The sequence below is a fragment of the Pseudochaenichthys georgianus genome, chromosome 14 (assembly GCF_902827115.2).
Source record: "Pseudochaenichthys georgianus chromosome 14, fPseGeo1.2, whole genome shotgun sequence".
Taxonomy (NCBI): domain Eukaryota; kingdom Metazoa; phylum Chordata; class Actinopteri; order Perciformes; family Channichthyidae; genus Pseudochaenichthys; species Pseudochaenichthys georgianus.
Window position 1 is genome coordinate 20,205,075 of NC_047516.1, and position 24,115 is coordinate 20,229,189.

Consider the following 24,115-nt stretch of genomic DNA (forward strand, 5'->3'; position numbering starts at 1 on the left):
CTTTTCAAAATGGCTCTGTAAGAATAACTCTATCTCCTGGGCTACTGTACTAGAAACAGCACAGCACCCTGCAGACCAAACACACTGTGACGTGTCCGCTGTACTCACATGTAGGCTTAGTATGCATAGATGATGGTGCTTTGTGACATTGCATTTACTGACTTCATGTATAGGGGGATTGTGTATAGGGACACAATACACAGATCTTCAAAAGAAACTGTTAATGAAGTCAAACGTGCTCAAACATACATTACTCACACATGCATGCACACACACACACCTCTGGGCCAGCCTCCAGGAGGGAGTCGAGGCCTCTCAGCCAGAGCGGCATCAGGGGAACGCAGTCTCTGATCATTTAATAGGCCTGGCCCCTAACAGACAGCGCGCGCTTCGTCAGCCAGTCAGGGGGCCAGAGCTGACCCTGCGGAGACATGTTGGCTGGCTGCATGCAGCATGCTGAGAAACACAGCAAATCAAGAGCCTCAGAGCCTCTGTCTCCGTCACTACTGGTCATTATTTAAGCATTCACTCGCACACACCATCAGGACACATAAGCAAACACCCATGCAGACACACAAACAAGAAGCAGACTGAGAGAGGAGTACAGATAAATCCATTAGATTTCTGCTGGTGAATCATGTATTTACACTTCATGTGTAACAGTGGGTTTTCATTGATTGGAGACACAGACGCATAAACAAACAAAGACACAACACAAATCCTGTGCGCTGGCACTCTGATACTTTGCACTACATTGTGCCGTGGGCTAGAAGTCATGCTGCATTTGTGGCACAACAAAAATAGAATGTGACAAAAATAACGCCAAACAATACCAGTTTCCAAACCACAACGGGGCCTGTAGCAAGGGGCAATGACGGCATGTCTGCGCGCTTACACACGTGCACACAAAGCACACACACATGTGCAAACTAACCCTGCACAATCCTGAGAACAGAGAGAAGAGGAGCGCAATGCAACATCAGCAAACACACCTTAGCATCAGAACAAGCTACACATGACCTTGGTTTAAGGTGTGTGAATACGTGTGTGTGGGAAAAGCCACCCTGATTACATCTGACCTGCGTGTGACTGTTACACGGACATGGCCTGAGATCAGACACCAGGAGCTGACGGTGCATGTGTTACTTTGTGTTTGTTTGCTGGGTGGTCGTGGGAACTAACAGGTGTAAAGCCGGATGCGGGATGATTGGTTCCTCTCCTACATCCTTCAGGATAGTTTTGATCTTTTCTCAAACTCAAATGCGTCCAGATCAAGGCGCTGTGATGACCTTGTATGTGACTGTCTGCACCAATAAGCAGCATACACGAGGCCAAAGCCAGGTCATCTCAGACTCAAATCCAGCATGTGTCTTCTTGTTGTGCGGCTTTCATTCTGCTCAAGTAATCGCTGATGACAGTATTGCATGTCACGTTAGCAAGGAGGGGGAGAACGTGAGAAGACAGGTACTGAAGAGGGCCGGATTTAAAGAAAATCCCGATTCTGTTGTTCCAAAGAACAATAATTGAATATTTAGAATGGATAAGGAATTGTTTTTGTTCGCTGGGATCCGGAGTCATGGATGATCCTGCGGTCCCGTGTCCTGGATCGCGAGCCCTGGATCGCGAGTCGTGGCTGTGGTCCTGGGTCATCGGTCCTGGATGGATATCCTCGTGGATTCATCTTCCTATTATACACACATGCATTTCCAAACATTTGGACTACCTATGTTGCAAATGTATTATCTTTTAAATTGACACACGGCATCTATTGCACGTCTGTCCGTCCTGGGAGAGGGATCCCTCCTCTGTTGCTCTCCCTGAGGTTTCTCCCATTTTTCCCTTTAAACTGTGGGTTTTCTCCGGAAGTTTTTCCTTGTACGATGTGAGGGTCTAAGGACAGAGGGTGTCGTATTGTCATACTGATATTCTGTACAAACTGTGAAGACCACTGAGACAAATGTAACATTTGTGATATCGGGCTATATAAATAAACATTGATTGATTGATTGATTGATTGATTGATTGATTGATTGATTGATTGATTGATTGATTGATTGATTGATCAACTAAATCCCTTCAAATGCTTATACCGCTGCTTTTGCAATGGCACATTTCTCTGGACGGACAATGTGTAAAAGACGAGTATGTATTTGAAAATGTTACTGCTGTCAAAAATACACTATGAAATATGTATAAATAATAATATATCCAAAATGTATTTTATATTAATAAAATAGTTTTATTTATGCTTAAAAGCTGCAAAAAGATTGAGTTTTTCTAGTTAATGAAATACAGATGAATATGCCGTTAAAAAGACTTTGACACGTTCATTTAGAGCAGGGGTACTCAAGGTGCGGCCAGCGGGCCAATGGCGGCCCTCGGAAATGTTTTCTGGCGGCCCGCGATAGTTAATGTGACACGCTGAAATGCATGCGTTATATTTTAATCCTCCATGGTTTGTATCTAGTAAGAATTTGAATGGAATTTAAGAATGGTAAAACTGCGCCCCCCTGGGTTGTCATTCCTAAATTATGAACGACAGCTTGTTGAAAGTTTGCTAGACTACTGGTTGCATGGCAACTAGGCATCTCGCGAGTTGCGGTTAAGCGGAAAATCTGTTGTAAGTTATCAGAATCAGAAACGGGAGTTAGCTAGCGATTTTAGCTAGTCACTGTCTGTAGATAATCCAACTTTGTGTCCTCTGCAAGTTCTTAATGTATACTGTATGTATAATTGGTTAGTACAATAAAGAAAGGATTTGTTTTGGAATTATTTTTTGTTCCGTGTTTTCGTGGGCGGCCCTCAATCCAATATTGGGTACCTAAATTGGCATCAAAACTTTGAGAACCCCTGATTTAGAGCTATAAAATAGATCGATATGGCTGATCTATATGCTGGCAGTGCATGCTTCTGCTGATGATGACAGTTGTCTGCACTGGCACAAGGGACGTATTGAAAAGCAAACTCGGTACGGCTTCCGAGAGCTCCGCCAAGACACACTGGACCAAAGCAGACGTGATACAAATCCAAACCCATGCAAACGACAATAGCACATACGGGCTGTTCATCTCCTTCTTTGCTAGATCAACACAGATTGGACTAATGTATCACCATAATCCTCACAACACTAAATCCAAACTGTTGTCTCGTCCAACAGCAAAATGATTTCTTCCCAGAGCTGGGGAAATTGTCACACTTTGATTTTCACTAACTGAGTCAGGTTTATCTTGGCTTGGTTTGTTCACATTGAAAGTATCGCACGGCAACCTGTTCTGAATATGAAATCAGACTCAGTGAGTTGTACTGTTACTGTTGCCTCGCTGCTACAGATGACATGTGCGGGGGAAATGTAGGGGGGGAGGAGGGAGGTGAGGGATAAGGTGCTGAAGGATGGCGTGGGTTTATGCATTACAGTAAACTGCAGAAGCAAGTTTCTAATGAATGCTGATGTGTGGTGTTTTTGGGACTATGCTGATGTGTAGGTGTGGGTTTGTAAGTGTGATAACTGAGGAGCAAAGGTTTACGTAGGGCCAGTGAGTGCATAATAACTAGGCTTCTGTGGGACAGAATACCCACCCACACACACAAACTCTAACACACACGGATTCAAAGGGGCCCTCGTTACTCATGCATGACCAGTCCATAATGCACTTCTGCACTTTCACTCACCGTTGGCAGGACAACAGAATTACGGAGAAAAGGATTTGGGAAGGCAGGATTGGGAGACTGTGGGAACAGCCAGACTCCTTCTTGAACCACAAAAGATGGAGAAAGAGCAGCTCAACTCTCCTATTCCCTAATACATACATTTGGAGCAGTGAAAGTACTATAGTTAATTTGATCACCTTCTTTATCAGAGCCCTACGCGGCAGTGAAACTATTTTTCCACTCGGATTGCATGCAAAACATTTGCCCATGAAAAAAAGGTTGGTTGAAATGGAAATACTAGGGACAGATAAAGCGGAATTTTCAGTTTGATATGGAGAAAATGATGAAAAAGGATTACACCTGCAAGTCATAAACTATATAAGCAGTGTGTGTGTGTGTGTGTGTGTGTGTGTGTGGTGTGTGTGTGTGTGTGTGTGTGTGTGTGTGTGTGTGTGTGTGTGTGTGTGTGTGTGTGTGTGTGTGTGTGTGTGTGTGTGTGTGTGTGTGTGTGTGTGTGTGTGTGTGTGTGTGTGTGTGTGTGTGTGTGTGTGTGTGTGTGTGTGTGTGTGTGTGTGTGTGTGTGTGTGTGTGTGTGTGCAGCCAAGTATCAAACTCTGACTGAACATTGATCGGTCTGGCTCCCTACAAAAAAGATGTGAGCAGACAACTAATGGAAGAGCTAGCCTCAATTAGCCCACTGACTGATGGGAAATGTCATTTCATTTAGTTGTCGCTACAGACACTGTAAACAAGCCATGTTTCCCCTCCAGGAGACAGGGCAAAAAGAACACACACACACACACATATACCATGTATACATCACTTCAGGGGACATTACATTGACTTACATGCATTTCCTGGAGACTTATCCTAACCTTAACCAACACATGCCTAACCCTAACCCTAACCTAACCAAGTCTTCACCCTAAAATTAATGATTCCCCTCATGGGGACCTCCAATTTGTCCGCATAAGGGAGGCGAGTCCCCACACGTGACTGTGTAAACAGATTTAGGTCCCCACAAGTATAGTAATGCTAGGCTACACACACACACACACACACACACACACACACACACACACACACACACACACACACACACACACACACACACACACACACACACACACACACACACACACACACACACACACACACACACACACACACACACACACACACACACACACACACACACACACACAAAGTCAGACTGATGTGAGGTTCCTGCTGTTGCAATATGTACATTATTCGTCATAACCGTTCTATGCACACAATAGCCCACTCAGTGTGATGTAAGGTTGTTTTTCTGATACAATTGAAAGTAGAAAATAATAAGACCTCTTTAACTGTTCACCTCGAACACAAACAAAGTTCTTCCTTACACATCCTGGAGATCTGATCAACACCCACAGGAAAGAGAACTCGACCTTTAGAAGCCATTACAGATTAATGCCTAGGGCCTGCTGGGTGTTAATTACACTGTTTTATTATAGCCAAAAGCCAAAACTATAGCCAACTTTTAAAACAACTACCAAATTAAAACCTTTCCAATACTTATTTGAAGTAAAATAATTGTATTTCCTGGAAGATTTAACAAAACTTACAAAAATGCATAAATGTGTCCTACTATAACTAACTAATTAACTTTTGATTGGTACTAACCAAGCCGAGCCATTCAACCCCCTGCCCTCATGTTGCTATATTGTGTTTTCTGTTCCTCTGTATTTAGCATCATTCACTTTTTCTTTGACATCATCAGTATTATATTACACTCATGAACCAATCCTCTGCCTACGTTTTATCATTTGATTGAGTGAATTAAAAGCTTTTTTTGGCTTTTAAATTATACTCAAAGACATATTTCCTTTGCAAAGTGGTGCTTTGCTTGATTGATTATGGATAGATTTCCATCATAAGACAAATGGAGGTTGGCTGAGGTTAGAAAAAGTTCAATCACAAAGACTGTATTCAGGATTTTCCACACTGTCAGCAGCCTTTCTTTCTTGCAACTATTTACTCTCAACCAATAATATTTCTCCACACCTGCTCTCAACCAATCATGTTGCTGCTGTAACCAGATGTCAGTATTGTGTTGCTCTCTAACCTCCTGAATCAATAGGCAGCAAAAATCCATTTAATTCTCAAGTACCGGAAAATGTGCATCCAAAAGTCAAATCAAGATTTCTTTACCCAACATCCACTTATTGTCACCGTTAAGGAATTTCATACCATAAGCATTATAATGTACAACAGAAGAGACTTGCTTAGGTCAAAAATGACCTCTGGCAGACGCTACATACAGTAATAGCTGCCAGTTAGACGCACAATACTGTTACGCAGATGATTTGCCCCAGAACTGAAACGAAGCTGAAGTCTCACTACATCCAGAAATAGACAGACAGACAGAGAGAGAGAGAGAGAGAGAGCGAGAGAGTGTAAAGGACAAAGAGAATGAAACAAAAAGAACGTAGCTGGCTGGTATAACAGATTCATCAGTACGGCCTGGCTGCTTTCTGATGGAAACAGAGCACTGTACGTATCGTTCTGAAGAGAGGAAATGATATGTCATGGTCTATAAAGCGGGTACTTTATATATTTTTGGAGACAGTATCCCTGTGGCTTAGATCATTGTACACTGGATGTAAAACCCTCCGTTATGATGACATCGCCTCCTTTCAGGACATTTGGTCTCTCTGCTGTAGCTGACTGCAGAAGATCAGGCCACTTTAGGGACTCAAGTGCTAAAAGCCCAAATACAACTGGAGCAACATAATGACATGGCAGATCTTTACACCCATCAAGTGTGATTATTGTCATACTCATGTATACAATATTTGACATTTTGAAGACTTGCTGTGAACATGACTGCTTCAAAGTAGGGTAAGAGGAGAAATAAGTCAGTAAAGTCAGTCAGTAAAGATCAATTCAAGTTGTTATCAAGGCGTACTGGGATGATTTGATGGGATAAAAGGGATTACATTATGCACCATGATACATAGTTTAAGGACTGTTTGCTCAACATATAATTAGATACAATTTAGAAGTGATGTTTGGCCTCCTCACATGGTCTTTTGGCTGCCAATTTCTCCCAAAGTATAAAAGACTAAGGCTCAGTAACAAAGGGACATTATGAGGTGTTGTAAAAAGAGAAGGAAAAAGGCCAGGGGGGGAAATAGAAGAAGTCAATTTGACTTTGCAAGCTTGGAGAAATAATTCACCACCACATCACCTGCAGGTCCGTTAGATTTGCATAACTTATAAAGAGACCGTTCATTAAAGTCATTCATTTTTATTTGGCACAAGACCAAGTTATTTCTAAACAGTCAGCCATCCCTCTAATTAGATTGTTTGTGCATTTCTCCTGTTGGTTTGCTTTCAAACAGGCGACATTTATTTTTGAACACTTCCTTATTCAAACCCCAACAAGCGCAGTACTATATAACTTCTGCAGTAGCCATGCATCTATAATAATGAACCTTCCGGAAGTTCCCTCAAAGCATACTCTCAATATATATTTGGGGACGTCATTAACTCCCACTGCTTGTTTCGGTCCAGATGTTGCATCTAACAGCCGTTCATCCGATAGACAAATGGATAGTGTGCCTCGCTCTCATGCTCAGAATATACAGTAGCTATTAACATACCTAATTACACATTATGTGACTTAGCGTCTGAATACCAATTGGAAGTTACTGTCGTGACAGCCAAGAATAAATGAAGATAAATGTAACCAAATTGAATGCAAGAGAATCAAATTCATAAAAGATGCTCGAGTATCCGTTCGGTTAACTTCACTACTGAATTTCAAACTCCAAATTCTCTACGGACAACAGCAAAGCAAACTTTACTCAGTCACTATACCTTTGGGCGGCTGCAGAGGAACTTTGTTGACAAGGACATCAACATACATTTCCCCAAACTTCACTGCCTCTTTAATTTGGTCACAGGATCTGAATTGACATTGGTATGCAGTTTCTGCTGCACCGGAAAACCCAGTGGTGCTTGTTAAAACACTTTTCATATCTATGCAAGTGCAATGAATGGTGTCTGACAAGGGCGCTTGTCTGCCAATTGGAGTATTCTCATAAAGAAAGCACCCTGCCAAGATGAAAGCCCCGGGTGACGCTGGTGAGTGAGGTGTCTAGGGTAAAAGAAAAAAGAAACATCCAGATAGGAAGGAGAGAGAGTGGGATGTGGAAGCAGAGACATAAAGTGAAAGGAGAAAAAAAACACAGGAACCAACTATTTGTATTGCATCCATTGAGATGCTTCTCAAAGAGCAAAATGAAATGGACCTGATAAAAACATACCTCTTCATTGTTACTGTTTATCTCTGCCATTGTGCCTGCATACATAATAAATGGTTCAACCCAGTGCACAAGATAGCACAAGATTGAAGCTGATGCATTGCTTGCATTGTTATTTATTTATTTATTATCTTTGTTCAGCTTCTCCGGGTTAATCTGTCTCTGCTCCATATTCCTGTCTGTACAGGGTGGAGCAGCAGATGTGATAGGACTTTCATATTCATTCTGTTACCCCCAACATCCCTCTAACGCTCAACCCATTTATGACACACGCACACACACCCAATGTGTTGCTGTTACCCCCATCCCTGTCTCATCTGATGTTATCACAGTGGCTTTAAAAGAGAGCATTGGCACAGCAGTGGCCATAACGTCTCACTCAGGATCCCAGCACAACATACACTCGCATAACATCTCAAAACAACTCATCACCTTCCCCTGGTGGATTTTCTGAATCACTTTCCTGTAATCTCTTCCATCAATGGTGTTCTCCTTTGAATGACAAGTACCAATGGATATCAGGACTGCTGAGACGTTGGGGATTATGCTATTAATTTTCTAATCAGGCTGGAAAAGGATAAAAGCACAGCAAGCCGTTCAAGCTGTATTTCTGTTTGGTATAACGTCATACTTTAAAAGGCCTAATTTGATGCAAATTAGCAAATTAATGTCTACTTAGTTGCTTCACAAGTACATCCAGCAGTAGTGTCTGATATTGCTTGATTTATTCTTAGTATTACACTTCAAACGGCGCCAACCTGTGCAGACGTAATGTGTCAGAATGTCAGGGATTTTGCTTAATTCAAAGTGGGAAAGGGTTACTGATTTATAGGTCATATTTTCTGTCTGTGGGAGGGACAGCACTATATGCAGCCTTGTCTTTTTGTAGATATAATGTAACCAAAGTGCTGGAATCAACATATTCCACCACTCCAACATCTTGACAGAACCATGCGTCTACTGCAGAGAAGGGTAAGACTGTATTTCATCTATTTCTTATCTTTTACTGATACATTTCATTCAAGTAGAGCAGCATTATGTAGGGCAGCAAGCCTAGCTACCGTAATGTCATGGAAAGATGTGAAAAATATAGCTTTTTATTTAAGATCTCGGATTAAAAAAAACAGTCATCACTACATATTTTCCATGTGGATAAAAGCATGTAGTTAAAATGTAATGCTGACAGAAGCTTTCTTATTATGTCATAGTACGGTCAATTATTTCCTGCTGCCATGAGCAATATCATATGTAGCGCTACTCTCTGTATTGCAGGGTGTCACGTTGCACTGCATTGTTTACACACTGCACCTTCCTTAGAAATCAATTACATTACTTCACAATAAATGCTATCGGATTCACCAGAACCCGAAAAACTCGAAGGGGACCTAATCTCTGGGATCATAATGCCTAACGGGGTGAAAGGTGGCTCAGGGATTATGTCGTGTGAAGGTCACCTCCTCTCAAAGTGCCTGGGCTACGACCAGCTGTATTGAGGAACTACTACAGTCTAAATTCTGGCTTCTTTCTGGCTCACTTTTAATAAGGTCAGGCTTAGGGCGACAAGTGCATTACGACAAGGGATTAGGATCAGCACATAGTCCTATAGAGTAGTCTTCCGTTTACCAGCTCAGAGCAACTGTGGTAACGCTGTCTCTTCAGTAATAGCTTGTGTCTGCAGCTCTGTGTGTGTGTGTGTGTGTGTGTGTGTGTGTGTGTGTGTGTGTGTGTGTGTGTGTGTGTGTGTGTGTGTGTGTGTGTGTGTGTGTGTGTGTGTGTGTGTGTGTGTGTGTGTGTGTGTGTGTGTGTGTGTGTGTGTGTGTGTGTGTGTGTGTGTGTGTGTGTGTGTGTGTGTGTATGTGTGCGTGCGTGCGTGCGTGCGGATGTTGGAATGCAGTGGCGAACCGTGGCTATCACAACTGGACCTTCTGTAGACACACCCACCGCCGCCCCCCCAACCCCCCCTCCGCGGCATTATAATGTCCGTCTTTTCACTGAATTGTCGTCTTGAAAAGGGTACTCGCAACAACTTCATCTTCACCTGTTGCACTTGTCATTTCAACGTTAAAAACAATAAAACGGCATGAATTGCTTTGTCACATTCGTTCGAGATCCTCCGTCTCGAGCCAGTTAACTAGCGGGCCTTCTAGAATACCCTGGAACCGAGGGAAACTCTGAAAGAATACGCCCATTGGCTACAAATAAATATCTGATTGGTTGATCAAACTGTCAGTCCAAACGTACGCTCTCATTCAGTGCAACGGCCAGGGCATTCGATCAAGGATGTAGAATACCTTGGTTGAAGGATATTCTACCCAGAGACCCAGAACAAGATCTGATTGGTTGCTTTCTTTTCTAACACAAAACCACTGAAATGCGTAGTGCATGGTCCGAGAAGGACAAACAAATCAACGTAACACTGTAATATTACAGATCAACAACACAGATACCATTCTCATTTAATATACATTTTATTTATATAATGAAATCGATTTTTTTTTGTTTGTTTTATCTGAGTGTTCCAGGGTATTCTCTGAATACCTTGAAGGCCCTGACGGTTCGCCACTGTTGGAAGGTGACCACTGGTGTGAGGATTTGTGCGTGTCAGCTGTTATGATTTAATATTTGCTATGCTGATATCTCCATTCACCATTTTGCTGTTCCCTCTCCTCCACTATCCATTGTAACTTCAGAGTAGCATGATAACGTTACTCTAAGGGTGCTTTTCAGAGGATTAGAAGAGATTAGCATTAGCGAGGCTATTTGAACTAGATACACATACAGCAGCATTAGGATGATGGCAAACTAGTCAAGGATGGTAGCCATAGCAATGCATTTGGAAGGAAGATGAGGAAGCAGGGAGAAAGAGAAACATACAGCTGCACAGTTTCAATAGGGAGATATCAATGTCTCGTTAATCAAGTCAATATATGGAAAAATCCTACCTTACAAAGATGCTCGAATGTAAAAAGCATTGCAAACAAGTTTTTTACCCATGATTCATAACTGAAATTGTAGCTCTTTTCTTCAAAACCTCTTATTTTACCATTTGTATTTGGATATGAAATGGCCAGATAATATAAACTGCTACTAGGAGGAACAATGTTGACAGAAAAATTCAACTGAATAAAGCTGCTATTAGTGAAATGTCAAATAATCAAAAAAAAAAAAGATAAATGAATGCTGCTGAAACATACAGCCAAGGTTACAATCAAAATCAAATCTATCAAAACTAATCCGGCTGTGCTAAATGCACTTCCAAGGTGGACTATAGATTAACAATCAAAATGAAAAATGCCACAGCAGTCAGAATCTGACTGGCGGTGTAAAAACGTAACACGCAGCATCAGGCTGTAAACTGACAAGGCCATACCAAAATTGTTTGAAAGCACAAAGCAGGGATTTAAAAATGTTTATGTTAAGCACAATTTTGGCATCACTCACTACTCCCTAATGAGCTTTACTGGACTCTAACTACATGAGGATTTGACTTCAGCCAGTGGAAGCTTTTGACGTGTGGGTAAAGGAGAGTGATGGACTGAGTAATTGAGTGCACTGTGAGACAAACACTAATGAGGAAGATAAAGGAGGAATTGAGTTAACTGTGTTCCCATTTCTAATGATAAGACGATGAGGAAAGACAGAGAGTGAGTGCAAAGAAAGGCAGACCATTCTGTTTTCCACGAGAATGCATCTGCTGCGTGTCTAACTTGTCTTGTCGTTGATTTTGCAAAGCACAATGCTAGCTCTACCCATCCGGAGCAAAGTGAGAGAAAAGCAAATAGCTTTAAGATAGGCGGTGAAATTACCCGTAATTGGAGACCATTTAAAAACATAATAACTTCTTTGTTTCCTCAGCGGGAGGTTCAGAGCTGGGGAGGCTTTTTGATTAGAAGTGGAGATGAGTTAGCTATAAAACCACTGAGCCAAACCTTAGCGAGATGCATGCAGTGTGTGTGTGTGTGTGTGTGTGTCTCTGTGAGTGTGTGTGTGCATGTGCTAAATCAGTCTGCCAAAATGCAAAAAATAATAATTATGGAGGTGGCAGGATTATTAAAGTCCACCGATAGTTCAACAGGGACGAGCTGAAAATATCACACAAATTCCCACATGGAGCAGGAGGAACAAGCTAACAGGCTTGTAACATCTCAAAGCATCGATGCTAAACAACAACTTACAAAAAATGCAAATGGAGCATGAAAATATGTATTAAAATCCAGCTGGAAACATGCCACCACATCTTTAATAAAGATGCGTGTGCGGTGGCAAATTGTCACCGTTCCACTGAGTGGGATAGTGGAAGTAAGCTCAGGGGGGTGTGCCACTTAGGATAGAGGGAATAATGTTGTGTTGCATATAATGGATTTGCAATGTGGCAAACAGAGACAGATGGCGGAGGGTGCTGTGTGCTATGTGTTTGCTAGCTTGGACTTACACACACACACACACACACACACACACACACACACACACACACACACACACACAGCGCAATGTGTGTGGAGAAGAAATCCCTAAGGCGCATTATGTATGCTGCCGCTCGTTCACCCAAGCCAAGGGTCTCAATTCATTTGGTTTTTAACTGTTATAAATTGTCTCACTTGACTCCATCTTCCCTCCTCACTACAACAGGCCTGGAGCAATCTCTACATAGAAAGCGGACGGATTCCCAAATTCTCCTAACAAAACGCATCCATTATATAGAAATATAGACACCGCTAAGGACAACTGAATGGAAGTCGTCATGCAGTATGACACAAGGCACGGAGAGGAATGGAGAGATTTGGAGGAATAAGGCCACTTTCGTGTAAAGATATGTAACCCGCTCTATCGAAATCAGTCGGAAGTCGCAACGGCTCATTTCAAAATAAACGTGGATTTACGTAAAAAACTATTTTTTCGGGGTTTTGTTTGATTTTAAACAAACAAAGTCTTGGCTTTCAGAATATGAAACTTTTATTTCCAAAATCACACGATAAATACATGTTTGAAGCTTGTAAAGAGAAGAAGACAGCTCTCCCTCGCCACTCTGCTGTTCCGCAGCGCCGCCCCCCCTCCCTCCAGCTGACATTATGAATGTAAGGCGTATAGTAATCATAGATAACACGGCAGGGTCCGGGACAGTTTGTTTTCATCTGATTTCAAATAAACAAAGTCTTGGCTTTCAGAATACTAAACTTGTTTTGGCAAATTCAGATGATAAATACAACTTTGAAGCTTGTGACGGCATAATTACAAGCGGAGAACAAAGTAACTTGACGTCACAGCATAACAACAGCCGGTGTTTCTCGTGAGGGTTTTCCCCGGGAAACAAACACAATACACACAAACGCAAAATTACACAAACACACACACAAACACACACACTCGCGAGCTTCCCCTCCAAACGAAAATATCTTCCCTCCGTAGTATTTTGATCATTTGCTCCACTAATAATCAATCAGATCGATGGATTCCAGAGAAGAGGAAACTTTAAAGGCCTTTTTCTCAAAATGATGACTCGGTGACAGTCATTATATAATGTGACATATTTCGCTTAATATTTGGAGTACAACAACAATCCTGATATCATTAGAAAGCTAGGAATATCCTCTTTCCAGCAGTGTATACAACTCAAAATGTGTCTTCGGGTCAATGCGGCTGATTTCGATAGAGCAGGTCACATATGCATACAATACAAACTGTATTGCCTATTTACAGATCAAAAGGAAATATATCATAAATAACCTCCTTCTGAAAGCACACTTAGAGACTCTGAAGTCATGTTAAAGCTTTTTGCTCATGGTATTACATGAATTCATTTTACTGGTAAAAATCTATTTGAATGTCAGCTGAAACCTTTTCAAGTGGATGAAATTTCACACCTTTAGTTTTAATTGTAGGCTTTAAACACAATGCCTGTTCTCTCTACTTTCACACGGAAACCTGTGCAAAAACCATCCATTTGTTCCCAGCCCTATTGTTCTTCACATTTACACATGCCTGATATATAAGAGGTGAAACCAAACAGCGGTAAGTATGCTGCGATTTACAATGTGCACCAACGTGAATGGAAGGAATGGCTTGAATGGAGTTAAAGAAAACATCAGTGGATTCTAAATGCTTAATTTCACTAAATTAGATGTGTTTAGAAATGGTGCTAATGCAAACGAATGTCTAATGGCTTTCAAACACTGAATTAAGATGTGGAGGGACCCTCAAGCTGATTAGACAAGGGACTAGAAAGTGACTTCTGGCGATATTATGAATACAAAAACATACACATATACACACTCAAGTGCACGCACACACACACGTACAAACACAGGCACACACAGAAAGTCAATTAACATGAACATTCGTCTTTGGGGAATTACATTTCAATTAGCTTTAGCTACTTCGAGGCTTCCTTTGAGAGCATGATGATACAACAAGTGAACAGATATGCATTTGTGGATGCAGTAAATCCTTCGATTCAATTAGTATTATGACATCATTCCATAATGTTAGCTACAGAACATGTTTAGCAATTAAGCACTCAATCAATGCTTTGCACAACATTAAGGAACAACATTTAAACAAAGACAATACATGGAATTAAGCAGATGTTGCCAATGTAGCTGCATTTTGAAGCACTTTCTTGCAATTAGAAATGCACAAGTATGACACATTTCTGCTCTGCCATGAAGAGTTTGTAAGCTCGGAATCCCACGTTCCCCTCCAGCCTCCTCCTCCTTTCTGTTTTAACTTTTGTAACACCTGGACTAACAAAAGACTGGCTTTGATCATGGGAAATCCCTTGGCAGGGCAGCAATGAATCCACAGTGGGGCTCCGTGTGTGTGATGCCCAGTTCTGCTCTACTAAGGATTGTCAGCATTGAAGGTGGATGGCTTCTGTAAGGTACAGAGTACGTCACATGTTCCACCCGTCAAAGCGTGTCCATGAACATGAAACACATAGAATTGAGAGGGTGAGTGCAAGTGAGTGAGAAAGAGAGAGCACCTTGTTTCTCCCATGTAATCAGTGGCTCTGCAAACACACAAAACACACACACACACACACACACACACACACACACACACACACACACGGCCGCTTGTTATCGGAAGCTTTCCCACGCTGCTGTGGTACAAAGCTCCACACCAGGATGAGAGGATGAGGCGAGGGAGGAATGCTCGGAAGTACAGAGGGATGGAGGGTCAGCCTACAGCAGCTTAGACTCACTGCGGGGATAAACACATCCCTCAGCGGGGGTTTGTATTTAGGCTAGCAAGATCAGAGTTCAAAACAGACGGACTACCAGGCAGGCAGAGCGATAAACAGCCATCCTAACAGCATACAACAACCAGAGCACACATATTGCACACTTTAGCCGAGAAGATTGCACATTCCTCCTCCACACCTCTCCTCCCACGTCACTCTAACATCAAGTCCTCTATTCTAGAATATCTCCCTCTTTCTCTGCTGCCTCCATCTCCCCTCGCCTGCCACGCAGCCCCGGGCTATTACGTAAGAGGGCCATTTGCATAACAGGCTGTTTTCTCTGAATCGGCATGGGCACACGAGACACACTGGATAATATGCTAACAACTCGGGCTGTTGGTAAACAACAACCTCCATCAAAACACTTCACGTTCACACTATATATATATATACACAACGCAGGTCTAGTCGGTGACAGAGATGCAGTGTGTCTGGATGTCTTGATGCCAGGTGGCACCGGGCCAGAGGGGCTGAAACAGCTGCCATTTACAGAGCGCACGGATACGGCTGCGGCTAGATAGACTTCATTCAGAGGGAGGCTGACCTGCCTGCTGTGTGGAACCTATACAATAATAGGTCTTGCACTGCGAGATGACTGTTCAAATCAAGCAGCCTAACAGTATCCCCTTCAGAGTTAGGCACGGAGAGAGAAAGAGACTGATGTGAGGGTGTGTGGAAACCGATCCGAAATGCGCGCGGCTGCTAACGGCATGGTTTTTGTCATTGCGTAGGCCATTCCAGACTTGAACTATAGAAACGTGGCACTCATTTGCAAGGTAATAAGCTCACACAGACACACTCATAATGAATGTGCCACCCTTAGGAGAATAAAGGGGAACAGAGAAGCCCTTAAATGTCAATAATTGCTGCAGTGCGAGCTGTCAGATACATCAGATACCCTAAGATAACTCATTACGTATCAATTCATTAAGTCAAGAGTGGCCTTAATCATGGCTGGTTGTTAAGGACTGCTCTCACTCACTCTCATATGCACACACACTCACACACTTCAAAGAGAGAACAACAAATTATCAAGGGAATCAAGTGATCTCTCCTTTGGGATTTACTCTTGTGGAAAGCTGGTTTAAGTCAAGGCTTTCATGTTAATAAATCTGCTATCAAATGCCTTAAATACACATTGATGTCATTTGAGTGGGATAAAGTGGACTTTATATCACAAACTGGGGCTCAGCGCAGCATAAGTGGCCCTGCTGTTGGACTGACAGTTTGTCCCCGAGTAAATCCATCACCCTCCTGCCACTGACAGTCCAGCAACTCAATACGAAGTGGTCCCTCTTTAATTTCTTACAAAGATATTGTTTTCCTTGGATGCCTCAACACGTGAATGCAATCCAGTACTCAACACTGTATTGTGTTTAAAGTGAAGTGAACAAATATCACAAAACATGCCACTGGGTTGTACTCGGGCATCTTTCTATAACATTTCTTAAATATGGAACAATACTGGAACAAAAATGAACCCTCTGCATTGCATCATCAAAATAGCGTGATATAAAAAGAGAGTTTTCTAAAGATAGTTGAATTAAAAAATCAGTCTTGTATTCACTGATCAAAACCATCAAGCCATTGAAGCCCCAGAATGTTCTTGCTGTGTTGGCCCACATCCTCTACTCTGTTGATACTTTATATGTTTAAGACAGGCGGAGAATAGAAACTATAAGCATATATAATATTGTATACACGGCTGTTTTGTTTTTTATTGCCATTGTATGATATTTCAGTGCAATGTATGTATTGTAGTTCCACTTTAATTAATATGCTGATATCTCACTGAACCACTTATGGCAGACATGGCAACCATATGACCTTGACCCCTATGTCACCTTAACCTAATGTTTACATACCTGTCTTCTGTAAACAACACTGTTTATCTTGATTTGATCACAAACAGTTATGAGATCGAAATGTTATTGACATTTACATCAGCCATTGTCAAGTTGATTTCCTTGCTAATGGATACTGTAAGCACAGTAATAATCACTGGTACATTGTTGTGCATGTTGGCTATATGAAGCATAATGTGAGAGAAGCTTGACCTTTACATCAGCTCGCACACAGGAACATCTACTTCTCAGAAAGTAATGGGAAAGCCTGTCATCCTAATCATGCACCTGTTCATTGACAATAGCCTTCCCTGAAACCTGAGATGACTGTGCGCACTATGTCCACAGACACCACGCCTGCACAGATAAAACGGAGGGCAAATTCATAAAAGAAAACTAAAGAGATTAGAGTCAAAATGCTGTGTGTGCATATAAAGCTGCCGTTATCAGCAGCAGCATCAGACTGTTCGGTGCGTACTCATCCAAGTGCTGCATGTCAAAAACAACCGCGGGGTTGGTTACTTCATGTAAAGGTGTGTCTTCCTAGCGGGCTCATTTTTTCTTTCATTGGCACTCACGCACATCGCAGACTCAGGAGTCGCACCACTCTGTTTGGCTTCACAGCCACTGCTCGGGTCGTGCCCTGAGCACACAATTATGAAAATAGTATCCTCCTCATTCCAGAACATTAAGGGATCCAGAAGGATGTTAGAGGACCAGCTCTCTCGCTCTCCTCGAGCTGTACCATGAGACCTATGCATGAGACGCACGTTTGCACATGCACGTACATTCAACTCACGTACACACCCGCGCACGCACAAACACACATGCTGGAGAATGAGAAACCCGGTGAGGGAGAGAGGGGGGTCCGCATGTTTCTGCCAGCACCCGCATGTGGTGTGACTGTGACCGCGCGTGCTGTTGTCCCTCCATCCTGCTCTGCTGTTGCCCTGTAACATGCACGAGTACACACACACAGTATGCACAAAACACCCGCATGTACGCACCACTTGTCCCAGACTCACCTTTCAGAAGAATCCCATAAATAGTGTAGAGGGTGAAAATCAAATGACTCTTTTGATTCATCCTGGCTTCTCTGTTTCTTCCTCTTGCCTTCCGGGCTAACTTCTCCTCTCTGTCTCTCCCCACTGGACCTCGAACCAGACCGGACTGCTCTGTCAGCTATCCAGGTGGACTTGGGAGTGCGTCTCAGGGCACAACCGACTTCACGACCGTAAAACTGTGTTACTTTTGAAAGCAGAAATGTGTTCGCTCCTAAAAAATAACAATTTCAAGGATGCACCAGCGGTTGGCTACAGGCTCAGTTTGCGGGAGAGTGAACAACAGCAGTAGTTGTCTCCGGTCACAGAGTGGATGCTGCCGATGCTGTACTACTGTCTGCTGTGGCGCACACTCCTCAGTGAAGAAAGCACGAGTGGATTGTTTGAGTCCCGCCCACACAGCTCTGATGGACATGAAACGTGAGCCAATCACAATGACTCAAAGTACATCGAAGTAGAGGACGGAGGCAGGGAGGGGGGTTAGCGTGAGATACACACTGCAAGAAAAGTCTATTTGAAGTGGTCTTTAGACTTACTGAGTATTAAAGGTCCCATGACCATGTCTACTGATCATAATTCCATTGTTGAGGTATACTAAAATATATTTATATTGTGCAATTTCCAAACTCACAGTGGTTTCTCATACAGCATGTTTTGAGCCCAGTGGCCGTCTGCGAGACAGCGAGACACAGCTAAACCCAGCACGAAGCCAGCCCGAGCACACACACACCCGCAGCATGGCTGGGAGTCTGTGTGTGTGCTCACACACTCACAGCATCTCCCTCGCCGCGTCCCGCCGTCTCAGGGAGGAGAAATCGGCTGAGCTGCAGCTGAGAAAAGATTGAGGCCCAATCCCAAACCACTCCCTCGACCCTACCCCTCCGTGATGGAGTGAACTCCGTCTGTAGCCACACTCGCAGCTCAACGAGGCTCCGTCCTGTCAGATGGAGGGAGTAAATACAGCAGCAAGCTTTGGGACGGCCTCCCCTCTCTCCGGCAGAAACAGGAAATGCCGTAACTGTATGTAACAACGGTTTCAAATCAGCATCTCTTAGACAAAAAGTTTAATTTAATAACTCAAATAAAACTCCAAACATCTTTCATTGAGTTTCAAAGCTCTTTTAGTTTTAAACCTGATGTTTATAAGCTTCTTAGTTTTTGCAACGGTCTGTAAATATACACAACTTTATAATAAAATGCACACATTTACCTTTTTCTAGACTAAACACAGGTATGATCCTAAGTTAAAAACATATGAGGTTATCATGAGGTTGTTAACATCGCAATTTATCAGTGGATGTTTGCTGGAACTTTGTTGTTTGCTGTAAACAGCGTGTTTCCTGACGGACACACAGCGTGACTCCGGTCAGGTAGAGACCGGTCTCAAGTCAGCACTGCTGCAGACTCGCTGTTTGAGGGCTTGATAGCCCACTCCCCCTCCGTTGCTTTGGAACAGCCCTCAATATGGCGGACCCTCCGCGTGAACGCGCAAACGGAGGGGTAGGGTGTAGGGGGCGGTTTGGGAATGGGCCTGAGTGTGTGTGTGTGTGTGGTGTGTGTGTGTGTGTGTGTGTGTGTGTGTGTGTGTGTGTGTGTGTGTGTGTGTGTGTGTGTGTGTGTGTGTGTGTGTGTGTGTGTGTGTGTGTGTGTGTGTGTGTGTGTGTGTGTGTGTGTGTGAGGGAGGGAGGGAGTCAGCGGATTGGTCCATTTGGACCAATCCACGGACTTAACGTAACGGCTCCGCGGATTGGTCCATTTGGGTATGGGCACGTCACTGTACCCAGGAAGAAAACAATGGAAAAAGAGAAATCTCCAACGAGGCGTTCTGGGGCAGCAGACAGGTATTTTCTGTGTTAGAGTTTTACTCACTACAGGGTGTACTTTGAGGGTTTGTGACTCTGCAGACCGTTTACATGCATAAAAACCTTCATAACACACAAGGGGACGGGTAATAACCTGAAAAGCATGACATGGAACCTTTAAAATATTAGGAAAAGCCTGCACAAAAAAGGCCCAATAGTTAGTATACATAAATAAGGGCCTGTCCGATATAATAGCACATATTTGGAAAATTCAAATAGTGAACTGTTTTAGAAGACTTTGGATTATTTATTGATCACGTTTTATATCTGCACTTGTTCATACATAGCCATTTTCATCCCTATAAAAAGAGTTCTGTTTTATCATAACTAAGGTATCATATCTTAGTTTCTCCGCAGCAGAAAAACGTGTTCCATTAGTAGAACATAAACAAAAAAAGACATCTCTTCAGAAAGGCAGTTTTATAAAGACACCTACATATAAATAAAAATAAAACATGTCAAGAGGTGGGCAGCAAAAAAAAGGTTTTACAATTATCTAAAGCCATCTAAAGGAATTACAATTATTATAAATAACAACTCTGCAGCAATAGATGTGCAATGTGTAGGTTATAAAAACCTGCTGTTAACCAGAGCACCATTTGGAAAACACTTAAAGGTGGGGTATAGGTCATTTTGGAGAAACCAGCTCGAGTGCGCCTCCAACACACACGAACGCGCACATGACCAATGAGGGCACGAGATAAGTTTGTGCACAGATGGAAAGCTGACAGGCAGGTAGGTCATCCAGTTATTTTAGCCGGGCCGGCTCAAATGATTGGTCGTGCTTTTTACAGTACTACGGCTTCCACAGATGACATTTTGTTATGGATCTTTTGTCAAAGCACTTAAGATATTCATTGCTATCGGGATGTTAAGAGCATTCCATGGAATATAACAAAAATCTCGAGCCGGTTTTTCAAACTTAGCTACCCCACCTTTAAGATATTTGAATTTGGTTTTGTAAAAATATGTATGTAAAGCATCACTTACAGTATCTCAAATGTCTCAGGAAGGCTATATTATGGTCAGCCACAACCGGATACAACCTGACCCATTCGAGACAACAAGGGTCATTTTTTGCAGTGTACAAGTAGAATGGGCTCAGAATTCAAAACAGAGAAAGAGCATGCAAACGTGCTTCTGGGTGTGTGAGCTGTCCTTCCACATGAACTGAGTAACTTATACATTGCATTGCTTTCTGCTCTGTTGATAGTGATGATCCAGGTTAGCGGACTGTGAAGTATTAATGTTGACAACTGCCTGAGCATTGAAGATTGTTTTGCTGAGGACAATCAGAGGGGTGGAGAGGTGAGGTGGGATGTGATGGCATCAGGCGGTGTATAGGTGTAGGGGACATGGGGGTGGAAGTGGTCTACAGCCCTTTGGAATAAGCTGCTGGGACTGAAATATAGAGAGAAAGAGCAGGTTTCACAGTACAAAGGGGATACAAGTAAGTGTAAGCAGAAAATTGTACAGTCCAAGGAAGGAACAGAATATGGATATTTACATATATGAAAATGCCTTTTTTGTAGCACCAGCAAAAGAAAGAAATGTTTATCACAAAATCGCTCGACCATAGAAATAATTTGCTCCTGTTGAGTAGGATAGTTTGAGGCCTTCCGGTTGTGAGATCAGAGAGAAGGGGCTACAAACTGCTTTGTGATGTTACATGAACATAAGAAGAAGAAGACTTTAATGAGCATGCATGAGACTATAATCGGATAACATACAGTAGAAGAGCCCGGGAATATGCTTTGAACTATGTAATTACTGTACGTATATAAATGTCAAGCATCATTAGACTAATCTCAGGAAGGACATCAGACACTCTGCAATCAAAAGCTTTATTTATTAATAAGGTGTTTGTAAAAAATGGTTGCAAAGTGTGTGATTGAAAAGCTGACTTTGTTATAAATATATACGTGTTATGTAATTAAATGTATTTGACATTTATCACTTGTCAAATCTTTCATCTCATATTTCTGGGGCAAAGGCACGGGGTCTCAGATTGCATCTTTAGCTTGATTATCAGATGGCTTCAAAAAATGCAGTCTATGCATTATTTATACAAATTAACATTGCTTATTTAAAGTTGCCTACCTATGCTAATAAGAGCCCAACGTCAATTCAATCACAGAAGTAAAGCTGCTTAGCAGGATGTCCCTCATCAGACAACACAGTGAAAATATATACAGCAAGTCACTTTTTTAAGGACAGAGTGCAAAAGAGTTTGACTCACGTTGACTTAGAAACGATGACACGGTCCAGTATAAAACACAAATTCAAAATCAGTTATTTTAATCAGCATTTCTCATAACCTGCCTTTACTCTCAGCAGTCAGTCATTTCCTGTTTCTTCAGCATGATACTTTCAGAAAAACACAACAGTTTTTCCCTCTGATATACTCTAAATCAGGCACACATGCTCGTATAAGCACACACACACACACACACACACACACACACACACACACACACACACACACACACACAACCCCTTGTTATGTTGACCCTTGTTTTCCGTTAAAAAGATACAAATCTGTTTGCCGACAATGTTCTATAAATAAACTTGACTTGGCTTGGCCCGCTGATCTCATTTTGGGTCGGTCCACTTTAAGAGGGGGTGAAGCACACCTTGTAATGGCTCATTTCACACTCTCAAAATTGCTGTGTGCCATCACTAGAGGCATAGAGAGGAACCACTGGATCCTCTCAGAAAAACAAAAACAAAAAAGTGTTTGGATTCAGGAGAGAGGCCAGTCAGTGAACTGATAGAAACAGCACATTCAAGTTTCCGCCTCACCTGATTGTCCCGGCGTTCCAGATGGCAGATAGACCAGTCTCTCTCATTCTGTCACACACACACACATGCACACAGCCACTAATGCACACCCTCCTCTCAGAGTTTCAAGTAACCACCACCTGCTCCTGGCTGAGGCCATTGTTCACTCGTCCACCTAATATAGGCTGACACACGTTGCCAAGCTGAGGGCCGAGCACTCTGGCTTGGATAAAACAAGGCGGGGCACGACATAAATCACCTCAGCTTTTATATTGAAATGTTCTTTCATCGATGTTTGTGTGTGTGTGATCAATTGAATGACCTACTTTGTCAATTCTGTACAAAGGGTTTCACAATGGCAAATTTGAAAAAGAGAAATAAATAAAAATTAGATAAAAGATTTGTTTTAAATCAAAGAACGGATATGAAGGCCTGTCATGAATAGTTCAAACCAAATGAGTATTTCATATTTACCACATGATGTTATTTATCTCTGTTGAGTATTGTCCAGTGTATCTGTTTATAAAACTAATTTAATTTTCAAATAAAATAATGGACCAAGAGTCTCTTTAAATAAAGCTGATGATGATGATGATGATGATGATGATGATGATGATGATGATGATGATGATGATGATGATGATGATGATGATGATGATGATGATGATGAATATTGAGATGGAACTGACTGGTAAGAAAAAGCAGATTTTCAGTATTACACATTATTCCTCCTTCACACTTTTCTTGGACTCATGACATAATTATGTGAATAACATACAGTTTGGAAGTTTGTGGTGTGACATCTGGAAGCGTGGGGGTGTCCTTGCCAGGATTGTTGAGGGTTTGGAGCGCTCTCTTTTCTGCAGCACTCTCCTGCCATCCATTTATTAAGCAAAAGGCATTGCCTGATTGATGAGCTAACAATGATGTGGAACAGCTTACAAACACGAAATCACTAACTAATATAAATCACAGCTACGTAAAGGCTGCTGAATATAATATAACATTATGTGTTGTAATATTGCTTTCATCCAAGTTTAACCAAACGTTTGCAGCTTGAAAAACAATATCAACACACATACTGTCAGTAAAGCCCAAATTAGCAACTTAGACAGATAAGGGAAAATGACATTGACAAGTGACGGACTGTGGAGAAGGAAATAGCATGTAGCTAATATAACGCATCAGTAACTGAAAAGGCTTCACAGCCCAGTAGCTACTATCCAGAAGGGATGTATAACTTCAGTGTGACACAGGCGGCTTATTTTTCAGACACCTGGGTGTTTTTCTCCCACTGTGTCTGCAGAATAAATGACCTTTCCTTCAGATTTTGGCAACCATGAAGTGCCACAGAGACCAGAGCCATTGC

General features: G+C 42.2%; 1 protein-coding gene across 3 annotated transcripts in view; it reads right to left on the reverse strand.

Annotated features, from left to right (window-relative positions):
* Positions 1-18,459, reverse strand: part of cadm2a (cell adhesion molecule 2a) — a 211,680-nt gene extending 193,221 nt beyond the window's left edge. For all 3 annotated transcript variants that reach the window (XM_034099364.1, XM_034099365.1, XM_034099363.1), the window contains exon 1: positions 18,068-18,459. In XM_034099364.1, coding sequence (XP_033955255.1) covers positions 18,068-18,128 — 61 coding nt within the window. In that variant the 5' untranslated portion in view covers positions 18,129-18,459. The remainder of the gene's footprint in view (positions 1-18,067) is intronic.
* Positions 18,460-24,115: the final 5,656 nt, after the last annotated feature.